The sequence below is a fragment of the Microcaecilia unicolor genome, chromosome 3, assembly GCF_901765095.1.
Source record: "Microcaecilia unicolor chromosome 3, aMicUni1.1, whole genome shotgun sequence".
NCBI classification, from domain to species: domain Eukaryota; kingdom Metazoa; phylum Chordata; class Amphibia; order Gymnophiona; family Siphonopidae; genus Microcaecilia; species Microcaecilia unicolor.
This window is the reverse complement of record NC_044033.1, coordinates 54918226-54943060: the sequence shown is the minus strand read 5'-3', so window position 1 is coordinate 54943060 and position 24835 is coordinate 54918226. Positions and strand designations below refer to the sequence as shown.

The 24835-nt window shown below is 43.2% G+C and overlaps 1 protein-coding gene across 2 annotated transcripts in view; it reads left to right on the top strand.

Annotated features, from left to right (window-relative positions):
• The window catches only part of ZC3H6 (zinc finger CCCH-type containing 6), a 202835-nt gene that overhangs the window by 61325 nt on the left and 116675 nt on the right, over nucleotides 1-24835 (top strand). For both annotated transcript variants that reach the window (XM_030195943.1, XM_030195944.1), the window contains 2 exons: nucleotides 2129-2251; nucleotides 14738-14978. In XM_030195943.1, the coding sequence (XP_030051803.1) occupies nucleotides 2129-2251; nucleotides 14738-14978 (364 nt within the window). The remainder of the gene's footprint in view (nucleotides 1-2128; nucleotides 2252-14737; nucleotides 14979-24835) is intronic.

Below are 24835 nucleotides of genomic sequence, written 5' to 3'. Positions count from 1 at the left end.
TTGGTTGTACATTGTGTAAATTGAGTGTTTTGTATGTTGATTTTATTACATCATCAATAAAATTGTTGAAACAAACAAAAAAAAAAGCAAGGGACTGGTGATGGCATCATTGTGGGACACAGGGCACCTTTCTATGCATGTAGTGGTCCTGTCCAAAGATTGTGGTATACTGGGATCAGGTAGGTGTGTGTGTCACTCAAAAGTTGAGTTGCCTTTTTACTAAAGAGTTTGTGGTATGTTTGGGTTGGGTGATTTCAGAGATAGAGGACCATAAAGTGCTCTTGATATGGTTTATGTTAGCGGCCTAAATGGCAGTAGCACAGAACTGAAAGCAGAGCGATCTGCTTGGATTGAATCGGATGGAAAAAAGACTGGACCAGGTATAACTGATGGTGAGACTTACTGCCACTTAGCATGAACATTTACACACCTTTGTGGAAGTCTGTGGGTCTAGCTTGGTTTGATCATAGTAGCTTATGACATGTAATATGCTTCCTAGACTTTCAGGAAAACATTAACAGCAGCTTATGAGTTCTCTATTTATTTATTTATTTTTTACATCCCTAGCACTGTGATGTTGCTTGGGCATTGGGGTGAGGGAGGGGGAGAATCTGTATGTAATAGGCAATAAGTGCTGTATAGTTTACACTGTGGTTGTATTAAGGGGTGTTTGTCAGCTTGACTCATGTTGTATTTACGGGGGGGGGGGGGGGGGGGGGACATTGTATCTTATAAAAGTTTAAAAGAATTTTAAAATTGTTTTTCACTAAACCCCTAAATTTAGGATCATAAAAATGGGTGGCAACAGAGGTGGATTTAGGGTAAGGAAACTAAGGAGTTCAGCACTGATTTCCAACACTAGGCTTACAAATTTAGGCCAATGAATGGCAAGTGCAAATTTATAAGTGTAAATTTTAAGCTTCTAAATTAAGATGAATTTTCAACTGAAAACTTAGGCCTTTAAGTTTGGCTGAAATAGGTCAAACATTTTGGAGCCTAGCTTAGAAGCTGGGCCTTTTTTGAATATGAGGTCTTTTGTTTTTATTTACAGTAAACATAAGTGTTTCACACATGACTTAACATGAAAAATGTCTCCCCTGTATCTGAAGTCAAGTACATATGGCTACTAACAGTACAGTAAACAACCTGAACAGGTTAAGGTTGGGCTATGTATGAGTCGCAATCTGAGAGGGAAATGTTGGCATATTGGAGGTAATTTTATAAACCTCTTTTGTGTGTAAAACACTGATTGGGCATATAAATGGCCTCTTATAATATTAGGTCACAGCGCTATTCTGGAGTAATCATTTCTGGTAGTAAACACCATCTCTAATATCCAAAGTAAATCTTAATATTTCTGCTGTCTTTGATATGAGCTACGTATTGGCATTAATTCCTTTCTTAAGCACTGTGAGGTGTTTGTTTTTATTTTTTTAATTTTTTATTTCTCAAATTTTCAAATACAAACAGGCATATAACTTGTACAGAAAAGTAATAGTGTAGCTCAACATTACCATTACAAAAAGAAAAAGTTAGAAAAGGAAAAAGAAAAATCATTTTTAGCCAGACATTCCTCACGTCCACAAAAATAGATCCAAGATGTTAAAGAATGGAAAATCAAATTATAAGATACATTACAGGAATTTGCTTCGCCTGACAAACCTAAAGGCACCGATTAATTATTTATAAAGAGAGCTATATATTGAGACCCCCCACTACTTTTTTAGCTGTTAAAAAAAGCTGTAAGTTGGGATGGATCAAAAAACACATACTTAATTGACTGATATTTAATTACACATTTACAGGAGTATCTTAAAAAAAAAAAAAGTAACCCCCAACTGACGAACACTTGGCTTCATCAGTAGGAACTGTTGGTGTCTCTTCTGGGTTTCCTTAGAAACGTCAGGAAAAATTTGGATCTTTAGACCCAAAAAGGTCTTATCTCTGTTTTTAAAGAATAAGTTCATTAGCCAATTCGTATTAGGAGTCAAAGCAACTGTGGCAATCAAAGTTGATTCCACCACCAAATCAGTATCAGAAGACTCCAACAATGCTGAAATGGTGTTTGTTTTTTAATGTAAACAAATTAAGCTTTATTTGAAAACAATTTGTTTGGTTTATTTTTCAGCATAATTCCCCTTCAAGTGACAACAGTTCTGACTACAGTTTTGATTCAGATATTGAACACAGCGAAAAATCACTCAATAAAGGATCTTCATCATACAGAGATTATGACATGCCATTCCCTCCGGTATGATTTAAAAAAATATTTTTCTTGGTTGGCAAACAGGCTAAAATTATGAGTTATATTGTCTGACAACACTGACTCAGATAGCTCTCTTAGGGGTCCTTTTACTAAGCTGCAGTAAAATGACCTTATCCTTTCCTGCATTCTAAGGCCAATTGTACTGTGGTTGTAAAAATGGCCTTTTTTCTATTTTTTTGCATTAATGTCCATGTGCTAATGTTACCATTAACATGTAGCCATTTTTAAAGTTACCGTGTGAACACTTAACCGCCACCCATTTTGTAGGCAGTAAGGGCTCACACGGTATTCTTGCACTAATCAGCATGCAGCAATATAGGCATGCTAACTGGTTAGTGCAGGAACACCCACTCTCTGCCTATGTCATGCCACCTCAAAAAAAAAAAAAATTAGAAAAATTATTTAGTGCATGGCTGGTGTGCACAAATTTCAGAGTTACTGTAGGATGCCTGAGCTTGTTCCGTGGTATGCCATTTTTTTTTTTTTTTGCTTTGTTAGACATTTGTTAGCATCTAATGCATCTTAATAAAAGGACCCCTTAGAACTCGAACAGCCTTAAGGCCTGTCTACACATGTGCATGCCTCTGTCTTTTCTGTCTAGTTGCTGCATGGATGCAGATCAGGCTTTCTCCCAGTTTTTTCCTCCTTTGCCTATGTTTTTATCACTACTTCTGCTTACTAAAATAAAAAAATAAAATTATGATAGTATTTCAGTCAATATTGAGTTTGATCTCACCACCTCACTCTTTGATGTAGAAGCTGTGAGCAGCTTCAAGAATTGCAAATGTGGAGCAAGGATGTCAGTTTGTAGTGGGCAATGAGGTATGTTAAAAATGCTTACACCCTGAGCATAATACTGGAAACTGCTAGAGCTGTTCTTGGATGACCTTGTGGTCTCAATGTTTTCAGGCATCTAATGAACTCTTCTTCCTTATCCTCTTGGTAGATCAGTCCAGGCCATCATATGGAGACAAAGAACACTGACTTGCAGTGATGTCACAGCCACACTGTAAGGACTGGTGCAGACCTAAAAGCCCCAAAAGCCCCAGTGTTTTCTGCCTTCAGCAGATGGTGCAGGTCAGGACTGGTGCAGCAGCAAGATCAGGAAAACTACCTGAGACCTGGGTGTGGTTCTGTGCTCAGGGTGAGAGGCTGGTGTGCCTGCTCCCAGAGTTGGCTTTTGGGCCTTCCCCTTGGTTAGCTTTGGGAAGGGACTTGAAATGAAACAAAATTAGCAGGTGAGACCAAAATTCTCCATTCTCTTCCTGGCATTGTAGTGAGATAAGGACTGCCACATGAACCCCACTAGCAGGTAGCAAAGAGCACAGCCACTCCAGTTCTAACAGATTCTGTGCCTCAGGAGAAGCAGAGTGGGAGCACAAATAGTGCAGTAAATAGTCTTCTCTGATTACCTCTGAGCAATCCACTTCAGTGCTAGAAGCAGGTATGATGCCTTTAGATGAGCCAGACTTGGTGCCAGAGAGAAGGAAACACTCTGTGCACTTGACACTATAACACTGCACTCGCACCAAAACTCATGGCATATTTTATACTGGAGCCCTGCTTTAATCAGAAGACTGCAACATACATGGCGCCAAAGGTCTCATCATTCTGATGCTCAAAACATTATGAGGGCATTATAACTGTATGCCTGGTAGGAGCCTATTCTGTAAAGGAATGTAGGCACCTACTTTCCTTTATAGAATAGTAGCGTAACAGCAAAATTATAGACCTATAATTTAGGTGTAAGTACATGTACCTAAGTGTCAGAGATATGTGTAACTTATAATATTGTTTAAGTTATGTGTGTGTGTGAGTCCCACTCATGCTCTTCACAGACTTCACCCATGCATACATCTAACTGTAAAATATATACTATGTAGGATAAGCATGTGGCTCCTGTAGTGATATAAGCTCTTGAACATTAACGTAAGCTAAGTTGCAATATACTGAAGAGTCACAGTATGAGTATTGTGAATGATGTTTGTTTGTATGCTTCTAGAAAATAAATGTTAAAAAGAATACCACTTACGCAGAATTTTGGCATATACCATGTATATGTGTGATTATTTTAATGACATGTGCATGTAATTGACACACAACTGTTCATGCATACTTTATTTAAAGTTATCCTGTGCATGTATTTGGCACTGGAGCCACCGGTACCATCTTTGTCAACACAGTGGCTGATGTTTTCACCAGTACTGTCTACAACAGCATGTAAGCAGACAGAAGGATGGAATCTGTCTTCGATCCAGAGACAGAAAATTTCTCACTAGAGCACTTTCTGGAATTCTTCAAAGCTTCTTCAGGGATATCTCGTACTATTTCCCTTGAATTAAGTCTCAAGGTTCTAGAACCAGTCCCCAGCTTTGCAGAAATCCCCTCTAGGGAGCCATTCCCTGACATGAATCAAGATGCAGAGCACAGCAGAGATTGTTCCAGCTTAGATGGCTGTAGGTCCTGTCCAAGCTGACAAATGTCTTTGCAGACAATCTCCATGCAGGGGTCTTGGGTGTCATACTCCTTTTTTCATAGGGTTCCTGGATGGGATCCTAGGGTGTTTGGAGGCTGTGAGGGTGCCACAAGTCTGCCTTCAGTATCCACCTCTCCTAAGGACCTAACCTGATGGTTCCCCAGCAATACATCCACAGGAAATTATGGTTCAGATGTGTCTAATTTCAAAATCTGGAGTTTGAAGTCTGATCCTGGGCTTCAGAGACCTGAACAAATTCCTAATCCAGGAAATATTCAAAATAAATGCCCTTCAGACATTCTCCCAACTATCAGTACAACTGACTTGGTATGCTCTTTAAACGTCAAACATGTATACGCCCACATCCTGATTCGCCCACAGCTTCCATTGATTCCTATGATTTGTAATAAACAGCATTCACTATCGGTATTGTGTACTTCTCTTCGAACTTTCAGTGATGCTCAATGTTTTGCCACATGTTTGGCAGTGGTTATGGCTCAATTTAGGATGGATGAGATCGTCATGTTCCCATACCTTAGTGACTAGCAAGTAAAATGCTCCTTATCCTTGCGGGCATCCAAGGCTTTGACAAAATCAGTCTACCTAATGGAAGGCCAAGCTTTATGATGAATTTCCAAAGATCCAGCTATAAAAAGTGACATCTTTATGAAAGGAAAACAAATAAAAGCAGGAGGAAAAGGAAACCCATATGGTTCAAGAAAGTGGCTGGAAAAAAAGGCTAAAGAAATATCATTTACAAAATAACACAGAAAAGAATGTCAGTACTGGATAAAACTCAGAGTAGTGAAGAAAGAAATAAGGATGGCTACATGGATTGTGTCAAGGAAAAAGCAGATATGCTAAACAAATACTTTTGTTTTGTGTTCACAGAAGAAAGTAATAGAGATGGACCACATTTTGCTGACAAATGTATATATGGGAATATAAATGCTACACCATTCACTGAAAAAAGTATTTGTAACAGCTTGAAAAATTGAAAGTGGACAAAACCATTGGTCTAGATGATAGACATCCCAGGATACAGAGAGGACTCAGAGTTACTAATATGTCACCATTTTGTTTAAATAGTGACTATTATTCTAGTTTCCTGTGGATGTATATATGCATTTGTAACTCTGCCTGAATTTTGAAAGGCTATTCTTAGCACCCTGATAGGGTGGAGTTTTTTTTAGACCCGTGATGGTGAGCCAAAACTTTGGCTGGGTGGCTTTACTGAGGCCTTTTTTCTCCACTTTCCTTTGAGTGCTTAGATGTTTTTCTCATTTAGTGTATCTGCGCATGTATTATAAATAAAACTTCTGTGAGATTTTCTGATTTGACATTCAGTCTTGTGTGAACTTTTAGTAAAAACTTAATGCCAAAAAGTGCAGAGTGATGCACTTGGAGTACAGAAATCCAAAAGAGATGTACCAGATAGGAGAGAGATTGGTAAGCTCAGCTCATGAGGGGGACCTGGACGTGATGGTGTCCAAGGATCTCAAGGTGATGAAACAATGTGACAAGGCAATGGCTGCGGCCAGAAGGATGCTAGGCTGCATAGAGAGGGGTATAACCAGCAGAAGAAAGGAGGTGTTTATGCCCCTGTACAAGTCATTGGTGAGGCCCCACTTGGAGTGTTGTGGCCAGTTTTGGAGGCCTTATCTTGCTAAGGATGTAAAAAGAATTGAAGAGGTTCAGAGAAAAGAGACAAAAATAGTATGGAGTTTACGTAGCAAGACGTACAAGGAGAGACTTGCTGACCTGAACATGTATACCCTGGAGGAAAGGAGAAACTGGGGTGATATGATACAGACGTTCAAATATTTGAAAGGTATAAATTCTCAGACAAACATTTTCCAGATATGGGAAGGTGGTAGAACTAGAGGACATGAATAGAGGTTGAAAGGGGGCCGACTCAGGAATAATGTCATGAAGTATTTCTTCACTGAGAGGGTGGTAGGTACCTGGAATGCCCTCTTACGGGAAGTAGTGTGTTATGATTCTGCTAAGACAGGCAGGGGAATGACTGGGACTCGCTTCTGATTGGCCTGTTAGGGATTGAGCTGGCGTCTGTGGCAGCAGACATCAGAAGTCAGATCTATTTAAACCTACCTCTCCCTACAGTCTATGCTTTAGCGTTGATTCCTGTCAGCTGAAGCCTGTTTCCCTCTCTCTGTTTGTGCTAGTTGCACACCGTGCTTTTGTTGGAGTTTGCTTACTCCTCTTGTTGCTTGTAGCTTTTTTGTGTGCTGGTTGTTCCCAGCATATGGTTGTTTGTTTCCCTAGTTTACCTGCTTTCCTTGATTACCTTGCTTCTGTGCACCTGTGGGTGCTCTGTTCGCTCTCTCTCTCTCTGTGTGCTGCTGAGTCCTGGTAGGAACATTGTTTGTGTTTTCCCTTTGTTAGCTTTAAACCTTTGACTGCAGTGTAAGCTCTGCTTCTTCCTGACGAGTGTTGAAAGCAGCCCTCCCCTTTAGCCTGCTTTAACTCGTCTGCTGTGGTTGTTTCCTGATTCTTGTGAGCATTGTTTCTTATCTGACTGGTGTATGTAAAGGCAGCTTTCCCTGTTTGTTTGCTTTTCCATTTGTCTCTAGTATCTGTTATTTGACTCTGTGGCACAGCCTTGTGTACACTTGTGCGTGGATTCCCTTGACCCTTGACCCTTGAGTGCTGAGTGGCACAGTCCTGTGTATTTCTATAAGTGGTTTCCCTTAATCCTTGAGTGCTGTGTAGTACAGCCTTGTGTTTTCCTATAGGTGGCTTCCCTTTTCCCTTGGGTGCGGTGTATTTGTGCGCTGTATGGTACAGCCTAGAGTGTTCCTTTGGAGCTTCGCTGTTATAGAGTCTGTGTCCCATTCTGTCCTTGGCTTTCTTTTCCCCTGGTCGTAGCCTGTACCTGCCAGCTTCTTGTCTGTTGCCCTTCCCTTGTGTCTAGCTAGCGCTTTGTGCGTTGCATGTGCCCCAGTCCCTTTTGGGACCCCTCATTGTTTTTTCCCTTCCCTAGTGTGTGACTTGGTTCCCTGTTCGGCCGTGAGGCCCACACGCTTGGACTCTGTACGTGTGGGTTCCCGTTTGGCCGTGAGGCCCGCCTGAGTGGTCTATCACCCTTTTCTAGTTGATTGTCCTGAGTACGTGGGTCTTTGTGGCCGTGGTATTGGGAAGCAAAGCCAGTGCTGGGCAACACTTCTAAGGTGTCTGCCCTATTTGTGGCTGAATAGATTTGGACGGGCTGGAGTGGAGCTTTTCAGGGTCTTCAACAACCTCAGAAAGGATAGTGCTGAGGTTGAGCTACTGTGTGAATGAGTGGATGTGGCAGAAGCATGAAAGATGTCATTGTCTTTAGGTGTTAATGGGAGGAGGGGGAAGACCAATAGAACCAAGATGAGTGTAGAGGCTGCAGAAAGGCGGTAGAGGCAGGAGATAGTAGTAACGGTGCTGAAGCAGAGTGGTCAGGCCAGAGGGGTGCAGGAAGAAGTGCACATATACAAGGTCAGCCCATTAGATATTGGGCAAAGGGGAAGGGGGAGGCCAAGCTGTATGAACATCTGTGTGAATGGATGTTTTTCTTCACTCAAGAACAGAATGACTATATTCTTGAGCTTACATTGGAAAACTCTTGTAAGCACTAAAACCTGAGGGATAGGAGGCAATGTTCTATTGTAGATTAGGAATTGGTTGTAGAAAACAGGGTAGGATTAAATGGCTAATCCTCTCAGTGGATGAGGGTAAATAGTGGAGTGCCACAGGGATCTGTACTGGGACCGTTGCTATTTATTTATAATTTATTTTCAGTATTTATCTACCACCTAGACTTATGTTTCAACATTTTTTATTGAAATCAAAATTACACCGTGCAAACAGCTTATACCAATTAAAGAGACATAGATAAACTTTAGATAAGTTCACACCAGCGAAATACAATTTAACAGCTCAACAATTTTTATACTTTTATTCCCACTCCCCCCAAATTCCTCCTCCCCCCAACCCTCAAATATCTATCCCCCATCCCAAACATATGAACTAAACTTTCTCCGTGTTGTTACTATTTCACCGCCATAATTACTGCCTAGACTTAAATGCTTTACAGTTTTCTTTTACAGGTACTGGTATTGTCCCTTATGGGCTCACAATCTAGTATTACATTGTACCTGGGGCAATGGAGGGTTAAGTGACTTGCCCAGGGTCACACAGAGCTGCAGAGGGAATTGAACCCAGTTCCCCAGGATCTCAACCCACTGCTGACCATTAGGCAGCAGTGGGAATCGAACCCAGTTCCCAGGTCCACAACCCGCTGCACTAAACATTAGGCCACTCATCCATTCCACTCCATTTATTAATGATCTAGAAATGGGAATTACGAGTTAGGTGATTAAATTTGCAGACGACACAAAGCTATTCAAAGTTGTTAAAACACATGTGGATTGTGAAAAATTGCAGAAAGTCTGTAGGAAGATGGAATATTGGGTATCCAAATGGCAGATGAGATTTAATGTGGACAAGTGCAAAGTGATGGACATTGGGAAGAATAATCGAAATCATAGCTATCTGATGCTAGATTCCAACCTAGGAGTCAAAACCCAAGAAAAGATGTAAGGGGCCCTTTTACTAACACGCGCCAAAAAAACAGCCTGTGCAAATAAAAACAGCCTGCAAAATAAAAATTAGCACACGTCCATTTTGGGCCTGAGACCTTACTGTCACCCATTGACTTAGCAGTAAGGTCTCACGCTTTAACCAGGCGGTAATCGTCAGCGCGCATACACTACCAATTACCTCCCAGTTAGCTCCACACGGTAGAAAATAGAAATTATTTTCTGCTGTGCGTTTTGGATGCGAGTAAAAATTTTGAATTACCACCTGGGGCACGCGGTAGTTCTAATTTGATGCGCGTTATATGCGCCTTAGTAAAAGGGCCTCTAAATGTCATTGTAGACAGTAACAGTATGTTGAAATCTTATGCCCAGTGTGTGGTGCTAGGAATTATAAGGAAAGGGAAAGAAAATAAGACAAAAAATATAATGCCTCTGTATTGCTCCATGGTGTGACCACACCTTGAGTATTGTGTGCAATTCTGGTCGCTGTATCTTAAAAAAATATATAGCAGAATTAAAAAATGTTCAAAGAAGGGCGACCAAAATGATTAAGGGGATGGCGCTCTTCTCATATGAGGAAAGGCTTAAGAGGTTAGGGCTCATCTTGGAAAAGAGAAGTGTACAAAATCCTGAGTGGGCTAGAATGGGTAAACGTATATTGAATTTTTTTTTTTTTTTACCCTTTCAAAAAGTACAAAGACTGGGGACACTCGAGAAAGTTACATGGTACTACTTTTAAAATGAGGAAGAGAAAATGGAACGTTGCTAGAGGATGTGGTAACAATGGTTAGTGTATCTGGGTTTTAAAAAGGTTTGGACAAGTTTCTGGAGGAAAAGTCCATAGTCTGCTATTGAGATAGACATGGGGAAAGCCACTGCTTGACCCTGGGATCAGTAGCATGAATCTTGCTACTATCTGGGATTCTGACAGGTACTTGTGACCTGAAATGACTGCCGTTGGAAGCAGGATACTGAGCTAGATGGACCATCAGTCTAGCCCAGTATGGCTATTCTTGTGTTTTTAAAATCCCTAATAGCACACAATAATCCTATATAATAATTTGCACCTCCAGTGTTCTACGTCTGGATGCCTGGGTTCGTAACATCCATAACCACTCATTGCCCCGCCCTCATGTCAAAACGTAATGACGTCAGAGGGCGGAACAGTGAGAGGGAAGGGAAGCCAGCGCCAGTCAGCCAGAGAACGTTCAGGTACAAATCGAGGGGAGGAAAGAATCGCGGGAGAATCGCCCCCCCTCACCTCCGAGTTCCAGGCCCCCTCCCTCCCTCTCTCCCTCTCCTCCGAGTTCCTGGCCCCCTCCCCCTCCCTCCCTCCCTCTCCTCCAAGTTCCAGGCCCCCTCCTTCCCTCTCCTCAGAGTGCTAGGCCGACCTGTGCTGCCAGCCCTCTTCTCCCATTCCTTTGCCTGCTCCTCGCCTTCCTGCGTGCTGCCCAGAATTTAAACGTTCTTACCTCAGGGTCCGGCGGCAGCAGTAAAAGGCAAGCAGGCTCGGCGCTTCAGCCTGCCTTCCCTTCTTTCTCAGCTCTGCCTCTGGTCGTGCCCTCATTTCCTGTTTCTGCAAGGGCCTGCCCTCATTTCCTGTTTCCGCAAGGGCGGGACCAGAGGCAGAGCTGAGAGAGAAGGGAAGGCAGGCTGAAGCACCGAGCCTGCATGCCTTTCACTGCTGCTGCCGGACCCCGAGGTAAGAACTTTTAAATTCTGGGCGGCACGCAGGAAGGCGACGAGCAGGCGGAGGACTGGGAGAAGAGGGAGGCCAGCGCAGGTCGGGCTAGCACTCAGAGGAGAGGGGGGCCTGGGAGGAGAGAGAGAGGGGGAGGGGGCCAGGCTGGAACTTGGAGGAGAGGGGGGCCAGGAACTCGGATGGAGGAGAGGGGGGCCAGGAACTCGGAGGAGAGAGAGAGGGGCCTGGAACTCGGAGGAGATAGAGGGAGGGAGGCCTGGGACTTGGAGGAGAGGGAGGGCGGGGGGCCTGGAACTCGGAGGAGAGGGAGGGGGGCCTGGAACTCGGAGGGAGGGGCATGGAACTCAGAGGAGGGAGGGGGCCTGGAACTCGAGGGAGAAGGAGAGGGAGGGGAGGAGAGGGGGGCCTGGAACTTGGAGGAGAGGGAGGGAGAGAGGGGGACCTGGAACTCGGAGGAGAGGGGGGGAGAGAGGGGGCCAAGCTGGAACTCGGAGGATAACCTTGCTAGCGCCAGTTTCATTTGTGTGAGAAACGAGCCTTTTTTACTAGTAGGAACATATGTCAGTAGAGTCAAGGTTGCCTCCAGGACAATAAAATAAACACGAAATCAATATCAAGACTTTCAAAGGGACATCTGAGAAGAGCATACAAAGATCTGTTCCCCAGGTTTCCTCCTTGATGTTCTCTGCTGTTCATGTCCTCCTCCTGCCCATGGCCTCTCTCGAGACATCTCTGCTCTGCCTCTTCTACTTCCTTCTTTCTTTGCTCATCTCCTTTGCTTCCAACTTAATTTTGTTCTCTCCCTTTCCTCTATTTCTTCGTTATCCTTTCTTCCACTCTTCTTCAGTTCCTCATGCTTGAATAGCCAGTTAGGAATCCTGTTGAGCATTTTATATAGCATGTGAACTAAAAATTTAACATCTGGTTTGAACCTGGTATTAAATTTTTGCCTTTAAGGAACTGTATTCTAAGTAGCAATTGAAAGAAGAATACTACACACTCATGAAAGCCTAATTTTCATCTCAAGCTTATGCTGATTTTAGCAGCTACACATTATCTTCTGAGACCAGTTTAGGTAGGTCTTAATGCATTCCCTGCTATTCCAAGTATATAGGACAAATGCATATTTGATAGAATATATTTTAAGTGGAAGATGTATTCTTAGCCATGAACTATTACTGACTTCAGTGAAATCACTTTTGTAGACTGAAATAGCACGAAGAAACTATAGACTTCGATATTTGTTTTCTGAAATTTATTTTTTGTATTTTACTATATAAAATATTTGGCCAATTCTGCTTATTGTTCCAAGTCTTTCTGTTTCCAAAGCTATATTATTTACTGTTTGACTACATTTAATTTATTTAAAGATTGCTTGATAGGAATAAAATAAGACTAGCTTTTAATGAAAACTTGGTACAGAGAAAACTTTTTGCTGTAACGTGGAGTCTTGAGGCAACACAGAAGCTTATGTACTAAAACATATGCTAAAGGAAGAGTTTAACATAAGTGCTGAGCAGTACTTGATGTGCAGAGGTTCTAATGCAGGGAAATCCTATATATGTTGACACACATGGGTGCTTAAAATTTTATCATGCCCGTATAAACTAAGCAGGTAGATAGAAGAGGTAATGGCTTTGTTGGTCATTAGCATGCTAGTTCACACATCAGTGGTGGCTAAATTTAAAGGGCCCTTTTGGGCTAGTTTGCAGAGAAGAATGTACTAAAGATTATGTATTCTGAGGTTAGGTTAACATTGTCCTATGAATGTGTATTATTCATACCTTAGTCTCTGAATGCATTGTCAACATATTACAACCTCCCCTCACAGGGTACTACACACTGCCATCATGTGTGTGTGTGTGTGTGTTTTTTTTTTCTGTTATATCATGGTGCTGATATTTTTTGTGCACACCACGTTGGGATGTGTCCAGTTCTCAGAACTGTTTGCCCCTGATGCAGCCAATATGTGGGCTAGAGACGGCCTGTGTCGGTCATTATTGGTTTATTAACCATTAATCAATTTATTTTGGACTTTTTTTTTTTGTCTGTTCTGCTCCATTTTGTTGCCATATTAGATTACCATAGTCTCTGAATGCATGGTCAACATATTATGACCTCCCCTCCCAGGGTACTACACCCAGCAAGGAAGAATATTAAAATTGGAGTAATCAATGTAGCACATTTATTTATTTACTTGTAGCATTTATGCCCCGCTCTTTCCCGCTCGATAGCAGGTTCAGTGTGGCTTACAATATATGGTACAAAGTATCACAGAAATAACACAATTGTATAGATTAGGACAAGAGGAAGAGATGTGGGGGGGAGGGATTGAGGTAAGGGTGGTGTTAGTGGGTGTGGATTAGGTTTGTGAATTAAGAGTACATGTGGGGGGGGGGGGGGGAAGGTGTAATTTCATACCAGGCATGTAAAAATGTTCATAAAAAGCATCTATTTTATAAAGGCAATCAATAGAGGTACAAATTTACACATGCTCCAAAGCAGATGTAACTGTGTGCATGTTATCTACTTAATAAAATGCAGATGTACATCACAGCTCTGCTCCAGTTTCACTCCAACTACTCCCCTTCCCCTTAACATCTACATGCAGCCATGTGACATGTCTGCTTTTAATGTGTACATACTGTATGCAATTATAACAGCTATTTTTTGCATGTCCATGGAAATATGCGTTATTACTTCTATAGTGGGTTGCAAAGCTCATAGCTATGAATATAACTTGAACATTTTATAAAGTCATACCTACCCATATATGGCCACATACATACGTAAATGACCTGTTACAAAATACTGACTGTTGTTACCGTAAGTACATGCCACATATGCTAATATTTTATGAAGATGGCTAATGAGAGCAGGAGTTAACATTTAATGAATTTTCTTTGAAAAGGAGGAAAAGACCTCAGAAGCTTGGCTTTTTAACAGTATTTTCAGTAACTGAAACAGCCATGTGAATGTCTGCAGAGGTCTAAAAATCCTCCTCTGATTTTTTTACTGTTTTTTAAGTGTTTTATTCATCTTTTAAATTTTCAATGCATTATATTAATGGTTTCTGATTCAAGAATAAAAACTTGAAAACACTTATCTTTAGCATTGGGATCAGTCTTGCTTGATCGGATTGCTCATGATTCATCTTTTTAATTTTCAGTACTTTATATTAATGGTTTTTATTCAAGAATAAAAACTTGAAAATACTTATCTGCAGCATAGGAATCAGTCTTTTGCTTGATCGGATTGCTCAACAGTGCGTCTGTTTCACGGTACGCTTCTTCAGGAGCAAAAACTGTCAATTTTGCCTTTTTTTGATCCTGGTATGGTGCCTTCACTTACTTAGCCTCTGTGCTGGCCATTCAGTATAGGTAACTCCTGCTCTCATTAGTCATTTGAATATTCTAAGTAGTAGGAGTTTTGTCATTAAAGAATGCAATAATATTTTATAAAGACAAGCATCTTTATAAAATGACACCTACATAAACGTGTAGTCACAAAATTACTCTTATTATTTTTTAGTAGGATAGCATTATAATTTTTCAGCTACAAGTCCCTACTTCATTTTGTTGAAGCTTTGCTGCATCAAATTTATAGTTGTTGATTTCGTTGCAAATTTTAAAAAGATGCAGTGAGTTAAGCTGGTAGCACAAACTGAATGCTTAACGATGACTCTCTCCACTGTCTTCCAGCACGGGCACTCATCAGGAAACTATGGGACTCCTCAGAAAGGCCAACATTCTAAACAACTGAAAAATAAGGATTATGAGGATTACAGTAAATACAGTGATGACAATTTTGTTAATTTTGCGGAAGAGGAGGACGAAGATTTTGCTGATCAGCTAAAGCAATACAGACAAGCTAAAGAAACCTCAACTGCTGTTTCAGGAAATTCATTTAGTAAACAACCGGTGCACAAAGGAATCCAGCAAGGTACATCTGTTTGATTTACAAACTATTAGAATAGGAGGTACAAATGTATTGGTTTTCCAGTTCTATGTGAGTGGTATTATATTATATCATCTACTATAATAAAACACACCTCCAACGTTCTGAAGCTGACTCCATGGCTTCAGGGTTCGTAAGTTCGTAAGGGTGTCACATCTCTCTCTGCCCTGCCTTCGCGTAAAAACGTGATGACGTTGAGGGCGGAACAGTGAGAGTGAAGGGATGTCACACGCAAAAGCTGACCAACCAGAGGTGGGAGGGCGTTTGCACAGCGGCGAATCGATCTAGCGTTCACTGGACCTGCACGCTGAGCTGTGCATGGCAGCGGAGAAATTTGGCCGGTATCGTTAGGAGATTCGCTTAGTGGCTGGAAGGGGGGGCAGGGGAGAGAAGAGCATCGGTTGGTGAGTGGCTGGAAAGGGGGGCAAGGGAAAATGGAGAATTGCTGGGTGGCTGCAGGGGGGCCAGAGGAAACAGGAAAATCACTGGGTGGCTGGGGGGGGCAGGGGAGAGAGGACAATCGCTGGGTGGCTGGGGGGGGCAGAGGACATAGGACAATCGCTGGGTGGCTGGAGGGGGGCAGGGGAGAGACGAGAATCGCTGGGTGGCTGGAGGGGGGCCGGGGAGAGAGGACAATCGCTAGCTGGCTGGAGGGGGGGGCATGGGACATAGGACAATCGCTGGGTGGCTGGAGGGGGGGCAAGGGAAAATAGAGAATTGCTGGGTGGCTGCAGAGGGGCCAGAGGAAACAAGAAAATCACTGGGTGGCTGGGGGGGGGGCAGGGGAGAGAGGACAATCGCTAGCTGGCTGGAGGGGGGCAGGGGACATAGGACAATCGCTGGGTGGCTGGTGGGGGGCAGGGGAGAGACGAGAATCGCTGGGTGGCTGGAGGGGGGCGGGGAGAGAGGACAATCGCTAGCTGGCTGGAGGGGGGGGCAGGGGACATAGGACAATCGCTGGGTGGCTGGAGGGGGGCAGGGGAGAGATAAGAATAGCTGGGTGGCTGCAGGGGGAACAGGGGAGAGAGGAGAATCGCTGGGTGGCTGGAGAGGGGGTAGGAGCAGGCACACTCGCACACAGCAGTCTCACTCTCTCTCTGTCACAAACACACACTCGCACATTCACTCTCTCTCTCTCTCACACACACTCTCTCAAACATACACACTGACAAAAACCTTGCTAGCGCCCATTTCATTTGTGTTAGAAACGGGCCTGATTTACTAGTAATCAATAAATATTAATTTCCCTTCTTCAGTTACCTCTTTGTTCATACAATTTTAATGCTCTAGGTGTGATACTTTCGGTGCATTTGTATTTTTTTCTGAAAAAAACTGTTTGGTTTTGTCAAATATTATTGCATCAGCCTAAGTCTAAATAAATAAGTCACATTATTTCTCCGAAGACAAGCAAGATGAAAATATTATATGTGGGTGATGTCACTGATGGAGTCTGGCACAGAGACGTTCCTCAGAGTTCTTTTCTAGAAGTGCTTAGAAGTGTTTCACCACGAATGCATGTGTTTTCCTGCACGTGACCAGGTCACTTTGTTTATCCACAGAGCAGTATGGACACTGTTTCAGTGTTTCCCCTCAACTTGAGTCTCTGGCAATCTGCTCTTTGTTTATTTTTTAATATCTCCCATTCTGTAAGTGTAACATTTATATATTCCCCCTTATTTCTTTTAGTCAGATTTTTGGCAATTTAAAAGTTTTCTTTGTTTTTAGCAGGTTACCAGGCCCCCTTAGGCCTAGGGCTTCCTGATTGAGGGTCTTTTTTTCAACATTGAGCTGTTTGATTTCACCTCAGCTATTTTTCCAAACATATCCCTTATAACTCTGTTTTGTTTTTTTAAATTTCTTTTATTTGCAAAAAGAGTAAAAACCAATACAATAAAGCCAAACAGCTGAACATAACATAATCCATCACCATACAGTATACTGAACAGAAGTTTTCAATTTTTCCCCCCTTTCCTTTGCCCGAACCTCCCAGTATCTCACAAAGGTCCGCTCAAGTGGGTACAGCTCAGTAGCTATTGTGAACAGAAGGTCTACCACTCTTGCCCTTCCCTCCCACTTAGGACTGCACTTCTCACATACCAACATTTCATTAACTGAGCAGCAAAATTCGGCCTCTGGGGGTCAAACTAGACAATAGTGGGGCCCAAATCTTCTGAAATGTAGTCCAATGTTCTGGTGTTCCTTTACGAGCATGTATATGCTCCATAGTCAATAAAGTGAAAACACTGTTCCTCCATTGGGTCAAGGTAGGAGAGTCTTGTGACCTTCAGTGATTTAATATATTGAGTTTTGCCATAGTAAACAATTTCCATAATAGTCATTTCTTACTACTGGTCAAAGATTCCTCTACAGGGTTGTCCAAAAACAAATAGAACTTAGGGTGTATGGAAAGCTTTTGTTCAAACAATCTCACAATATAGAAAATGATTTGAGTCCAAAAACTCTGAATCGGAGGACAAGTCCAAAATAGGTGCGCCAAAGAAACATTAGGTTCTGCACACTTAATACAGGTATCACTATCTATGCCCATCTGTCAAGTTTTTCTAGGCACAACATAAAGTCTCAATAGGAAAAAATAATATTGTTCTCGCATACAAATGCGAAAAGAGAGTTTATGGAGATGTTTGAGAGTAGGACCTCAGACTGGTGAAAACTTAATCTTGATCTTACTTAATAAGATTACATACAGTGCCACCATATTTTTTTTAACCATTTATTTTATTATTTTCATATATATATTTGACAGTAGATAACACATTGCTAATACATCAAAATTGCTAGCCAAACCTTCTTGAACACTCTCATTTATCATACAACATGGCTATCCCCCCCAAATCCCTCCTCCCTCCCTACCCCCCACCCTTCTCCTTAATAGACAACAAACTTAGTCTTTCCCACTTTTCCTATATTCATTATTGGCCAGAGAGCTGATGCGAGGATTTCCATTGTTCATATGGCTTCCAAATTTGTTGGTGCTGTAATAGTCGACCAGTTCGCAATGCCGTAAGCTTTGACATCAGATTGACATAGTCCAGCTTCTGCAAAACTTTTCCAAGACCAGGTAGTGACGGTTGTTTCCATGCTGCTGCCAGGACCAACTTGCTTGCCACAAATACTTGCCCTGCAAATCGATATACTGGGTTCTGGACCCCTTCAGGTTTAAAGTGCAGCAAACAATGGTCCATTTTTAGTGGGTATGTCACTCCAGTGACATCCCGTATATAAATTTCAGTATCTCTATCCAGTAAGCCTGAGAGTGTTTACAGGTCCACCAAATATGGAACATGTCCCCTGTTATATTACATTGTCGCCAGCATGTAGCCGAGCCTGTTCGAAACATCTTTACCAATCGATGGGGGGTATAGTACCAGCAGTATAATATTTTGTGTCCACTTTCAATCATGGCACTAGAAATCAATACCTTAAGCAAAGACCTAAGTGCTAACTTCCACTGTGGGGGCGTGTATGTTACCCCCAGGGCCTCCTCCTATTTTGCCAAATAATGCTCTATCGGATTAGAGTATGCCAGTAGCGCTCCGTACAGCCTGGAAATACTTCCTCTACCTCCTCCTTTCATCATTCCCCTTTCTATTCCAGTGTCAGATAGACCTAACTCCCCTTTTGCTCTTCGGGTTATAAAATCCCGCACCTGGTAATATTGGAACGCCTGTAAGTGGGATAGCCCATATTCTCTATGAAGTTCTTCTAATGTTACCGTTTTGTCATCCTCCCACATTTGTCCCAATGTACACAGTCCCATATCCTCCCAAGTAAGGTAGGCCTTATCTTGCCTGCCTGGTCCAAAATGGGGGGCAAATCTAAGGTACATATGCAGAAAGTATCTACGCCCCTGAAAAACTGTTCTCGAATTTTACACCAAATTTATAGGGGCCATCGTATCAAAGGTGGACATTTTTTAATTAGCACTTCCAGCTCCTGCTTAGCCAGCCACGGTATAGCCTTTAGCGGAAATGGTCCCATCCAACCTTGCTCCATTTGTATTCCCAGTTTTTCTGTGTCTGTAAACCACGCCGCCAGTATTCTAAGATTCGCTGTCAAAAAATATGTGGCAAACGATGGGACCCCCATCCCCCCTCTTTCTCTGGGCTGATACAGAACTTCCCATCTGACTCGCGGGGGTCTTTTTTCCCAGATAAAGGAAAATACTCTTCTCTGGAGGCCTCGAAAAAAGCTATCAGGGATGGAGATCGGCAGTGCCATAAAAAGATATAGTATTCTCGGGAGTATCACCATCTTGACCGCATTTATCCTTCCCACCCAAGACAATTGCAAACCCTCCCATCTCTCCAAGTCCCGATAAAGCTGTCGTGTCATCTCTGTGAAATTGACCTGAAATAATTCATCAATGTGTTTCGGAATATTAATCCCCAAGTACCGAACATATTTCGGCGCCCAACAAAATGGGGCAGTATGCTGTAATTGGGATTTCTGTTCTGGGAGAATGTTTATATCTAGCACCTCGGATTTATCTAGATTGATCTTGAATCCCGAGACCTCTCCATATGCAGATAGTATCTCCAGTATTCTCGGGAATGAGGTCATGGGATCCCGCAACATAATCAAAATATCGTCGGCAAAAAGGAGAGCTCGCGTTTCCACTCCTCCCAATCGCGGCCCCCTGATATCCGGATGTGATCTAAGCTTCATTGCCAGTGGCTCTATCACTATTGCAAATAAAAGGGGGGACAGTGCACACCCCTGTCGTGTCCCTCTATATAGGCGAAAAGGCTCTGTGAGTCTTCCGTTTATTCGGATTGAGGCCTGTGGAGTCTTATAGATCAGATGGAGCCAGTGAAGCAATCGCCCTGTGAACCCCATTTTGTCCAGTATTCCAAATAAAAATGGCCAACTCACCCTATCAAACGCTTTTTCAGCGTCTAGTGATAGAATACATAGGGGGGACTGCGTGTCCTGCGCATGGAAGACTACATGCAAAGCTCTTCGTATGTTATCAAATGTCTGTCTGCCATGCACGAAACCTGCCTAATCTTGATGAATTAATAAGGGCAAGTATTTCTGCACCCGTATTGCCAAGATCTTAGTAAAGATCTTATAGTCTACCCCTAAAAGTGAGATTGGCCTGTAGGATCCGCACAATTGAGGGTCTTTCCCTGATTTATGAATAACCGTTATGTTGGCTAGGTCCCATGTTGGCGGTAGTCCCGAGCCCGAGTCCATCGAATGGAATACCCGTAGCAGCAGTGGGGCCAAGAGCTTCCCAAACCATTTATAACATTTATTCGTGAATCCATCAGGGCCTGGGGCCTTTCCCACCGGAAGCCTCTGGATAACATGTGTAATCTCTTCCAATGTGATAGGTGGAGAGAGCGCCTGACTTGCGCTAGTTTCCAGTCTGGGAAGCTCAATGTCCTCCAAGTATTGTTTTATCTCTGCTGGCGATACCTCTGCCCCTCCCGCATAAAGCCTCTTATAATATTCTTTGAATGCCGACTCGATATAGTCAGTTTCTGTATGAATCCCTCCTCCTTCATCCCTCAAACTCGCGATTATATTGCGAGTTGCTTGCTGTTTTAGTTTGAAAGCTAAGAGTCTACTGGCTTTATTCCCAAATTCATAATGCGTCTGCTGAGCTTTTTGAAGGTCTTCTGCCAAATCCGCCAGCTCTAACTCACATACTTGAGTCCGGAGCCGGTGTATTTTATCCCTAATTGACTGTTCGTTCCCTCCTCTACCCCAATGAAGTTGAACTTCCTCCTGCTCTAATTGTCTCCTAATGTTTGTTTCCTTGGACATCCTTTGTTTCCTAACATATGTATTTAGCGCAATTAGATAGCCTCTCATTACCGCCTTAAATCCCTCCCAAACCGTAATAGGCGATACTTCTCCCATGTCATTAAATTGAATATATTCTTTAATCTTATTTTCTATGTTTAATGCATTAATCGGGTCTTGTAGGAGCGCATCATCTAATCGCCACCCTCTTTTTCCCTCCGGTGCTGTGGGCAATACCAGCTGCATGAGAATAGGGGAATGGTCTGACCAGGTTCTAGGTAGTATCTGATGAGATCCCATCATCCCCGCCAAGGACGCCTCCCCCAGCCAAAAATCAATCCGAGAGAATGACTGGTGTACTGTGGAATAGTATGTATAACTACGTTCTCGGGGGTTTACCTGACGCCACAGGTCTATTAGATGCCAGTGGTTAACAAATTCTTGCAATCTTGTTCTATCCCGATGGCCATAACGTATAGCATTCGAGGAATTATCTAAATGGGACTGTAGAGTAAGATTGAAACCCCCCCCCCCCCCCACTATTAGGGAACCCTCTATATGTTGTTGAAGTAATTTATCTATCTCAGCTAAAAATCCCTCCTGTTGGGTATTGGGGCCATAAACGTTCACTAGTGTATAGACCCGTCCTGCTAAAGAGACAACCACCAGGAGGTATCTGCCTCCCTTATCTCTGATTACTTTTTGCATATTCTATGGCTTGTCTCCTGCGAAGGCCATCAGCACTCCCCTACTCTTTGTATTGGCCCCGTTAGAGGCAAAGAATATATGCGGGAATTTTTTTATGGCGACATAGGTAATCAGATCTGGGCAAAAGATGGGTCTCCTGTACTAGGACCACATCCGCGCATAGACGTAGCATTTCCCTAAACAGGAGCTGTCACTTTCTGGGGATATTCAGGCCTCTGGCATTAAGCAGCAGGAGCTTAAGATCTAGCATTCTTTATCTAAATATATCTCTATATAGTACATTGATTCTTTATCTAATTCCACCCTCTGCCCCTCTATCCTGGTCCCAGACTGTTGTGTTTCCTCCTCAGCTCTCATCCAACTCTCTTTCCTCCTCCATCCTGTATTTCCCTCCCTCCCCTCTTCCCTCCCACCCCCCTGCCTATTAAAGCTGCCCCTGTGTATCACAAAGGGCATCTAGGGAAGAAGTGTTGGTTAAATGTACATTTTACCGTGTCACCACAGGTTCACATAAATGCTGTTGATCAATGCCCCATACCCTCTCTCTTTTGGGTCCCACATCTTGATAATACAACAATATAACAGTTTAACAGTTCAACCATACAACAAAGCCACTAACTGATATGAAATGCAACCTCTCAATATACTTCACCCTAATTCTCAGCAGGGTCAGATAGGTCTTTTGCTGTTTCACCAAACATTGGTACAAAGGGTTTCTCCCCTCCTTTCTCCATTCATCTGTCAGTCCTCGGCAAGGCAAAGTTCTCTTTTCATGACACTTTGGTGGTCGACTGCTGGCATTGCAGGCGCTTCTGGCCTTTGCCCACTCGTTGCCATTTTGGTGGTAGCACCCGCGATGGGCCACGTTTTGCCACTTCCACTGAAGAGGACGCCTCCGCCGTGTCTTCTACTGGCAAGATCTCGCTCGCTTCTGCGAGTGTTCGGATTTGTTGCATTTTTCCCTCCTTGTAGAAGACCAGTGCAAAAGGGTGTCTCCATTTATACTGGATTCCCAATTCTTGAAGTCGTCTGGTCACAGGCTTCAGGTCTGCCCTTCGCTTTAATGTAGTTGCAGCTAGATCCTGGTAGATTTCCACTGCATACGAGTCCCATTTAAAGTTTGGGGTCTGCCGTGCTGCTTTTGCCACTTGTTCCTTCAGTTTGTAATCCCAAAAGCAGACAATTATATCTTTAGGTAAATTCGCTCGCGGGGACCCTAGCGTTCGATGGGCCCTTTCCAGGAGAATCGACGCTGGTTCTATCGTAGTGCCCCCCGCTGCCAACAGGTCGCTCACCAGCCTCTGTATAGTGTCCTCGCAGTCCAGATATGCAGGGGAATCCGGTAATCCCCGAAAGCGCAGATTACTTCTGCGGCTGCGGTTCTCAAGGTCCTAAAGTTTGTCCAGAATTTGCTGCTGCGTCCGCTGGCTCTCAATAGTTTGCTGCTCTAAAGTCTCTATCGACTCAGAATGGGCATCTAATCGGGTCTCTGCTTCCTCAGTCCTGGTGCCAAGCTCCCTTATTTCGCCCTTCAATTCAGCCCCCATATTGACTAATTCACTCCGCATGGCTTTGAGATCAGACCTTATTTCTTGTAGCCATTTCTGCCATTCAGGTCCCATCTCCTCTTCTGTTCCCTCTCGGTCTGCACCTGACTCAGGCTCTTTTCCAGGTAGCTGCTCGATGTGGGATACAGCCATCGCTTGTTCTGGGCGATTTTGTTGTGCGGTTGCCATTTTGTTTTTCCCTCGTGGTGTCGACGAGTAAGCAAAGCAGGAGAGATCGATCTTTTCCAACTCTCCCTGCATTTGACTCTCTCACTCTGTTTGTCGCCCACACCTCCGCTCATAATGGGCCGCTACTCCGTTCGCAAATCGGGCTTTTTATCGTCTTTTTCCCGTGAGTTACACGGAGCTCCGTTTTCAGGCAACCATGTCACTCGGTGACGTCACTTCCCGTGCCACCATATTTTAATCATAGGTTCCTACCAACCTCCTTCCACAGTGTTCACACAAATATAAATATATAAATGTAGTGCAATACAAAAAAAAAAAACAGCCAAAACATAGAGCAAGGCTACTTAGTTTTGTTGCAGCTTAAACTGAGGGCCTCCCCTACGGTCCCGTTTCACCGGGTCAAGCTTCATCAGGGGAAGGACGCCCAACTGCACGCCGCTGCTCAATTAAATGATGGCTTGACCTGGCGAAATGGGACCGTTGGGGAGGCCCTCAGTTTAAGCTGCAACAAAGCTAAGTAGCCTTGCTCTATGTTTTGACTGTTTTTTTTGTATTACACTACATTTATATATTTATATTTGTGTGAACACTGTGGAAGGAGGTTGGTAGGGACCTATGATTAAAATATGGTGGCACTGTATGTAATCTTATTAAGTAAGATCAAGATTAAGTTGTCACCAGTCTGAGGTCCTGTCCTCCATTTATGATCAATTCATTTCCTGCAATTTTATGATTTGATCCGCCATTGTTTGTTGGAAGATTATCAAAGTGAGCGGAGCTCTCTTTCCCATTGATGTTTGAGAGTATCCATAATATGCTCCATTGCCATTGAATGTCCAAGGTCTTGCAGCCAACTAACCACCAAACTCTGAAAATTCCAAGGATGCACATCTTCTGAAAATATGCAGTAGAGAATTCGAACCTTGGCTCCTTTTGGATTGGCTAACTAAGGTCTCCACTATTTTTTTTCCTTTGTCTCCAAAGTCAAAGCTGACTCTCCAAAGCCCGCACATAGTAAGTCAGGCACACATAAGTAAGAAAGTTAGACTCAATCAGTAGGCCCTGATCCTGAAACTATCCTCCCAATGGTTTTAAGAAGTGTAACAGGACATCCCTTATAGATACACATAATTGGTGCCTGAGGCCCGACCATAATCCCTCTCTTTGTAAACTCTGTTCACAGATGTCAAAGAGGGATTAAATATTTTCAGAATCAGCGCAAATTACTTTTTGATGCCAAGAAGTCCAGTCCATCGACTTCAGCATCGAAGATATTGGTTTCAGTGGCTCCAGGAACTGCATTGGACACTGGGAACATATAACAAGGAGGTCTCCACTTGCCTTGGCATCAAATGTCGGTAGTGCCTATTGAGCATTCTCTGATTCCACCTCGAGGTCAAGAAAGGATTCGTCTGTGTCCTTGTCAGTGTTGAGACCCTGATGTCTTGCGGTGGGTGGAGGACGAGAAGCATCAGCATTGATCTCCCTTGAAACATGGTATTGAGAGGACTGAAGCATCGAAGTCTTCAATACCCTCGAAGTGCTACCAATGTGAGGGAAGCTCACCCTCCCAGGAATCGGATGGGGTGGGACAGACTCCATTGAGACCAGGTCACCAATTCAGTC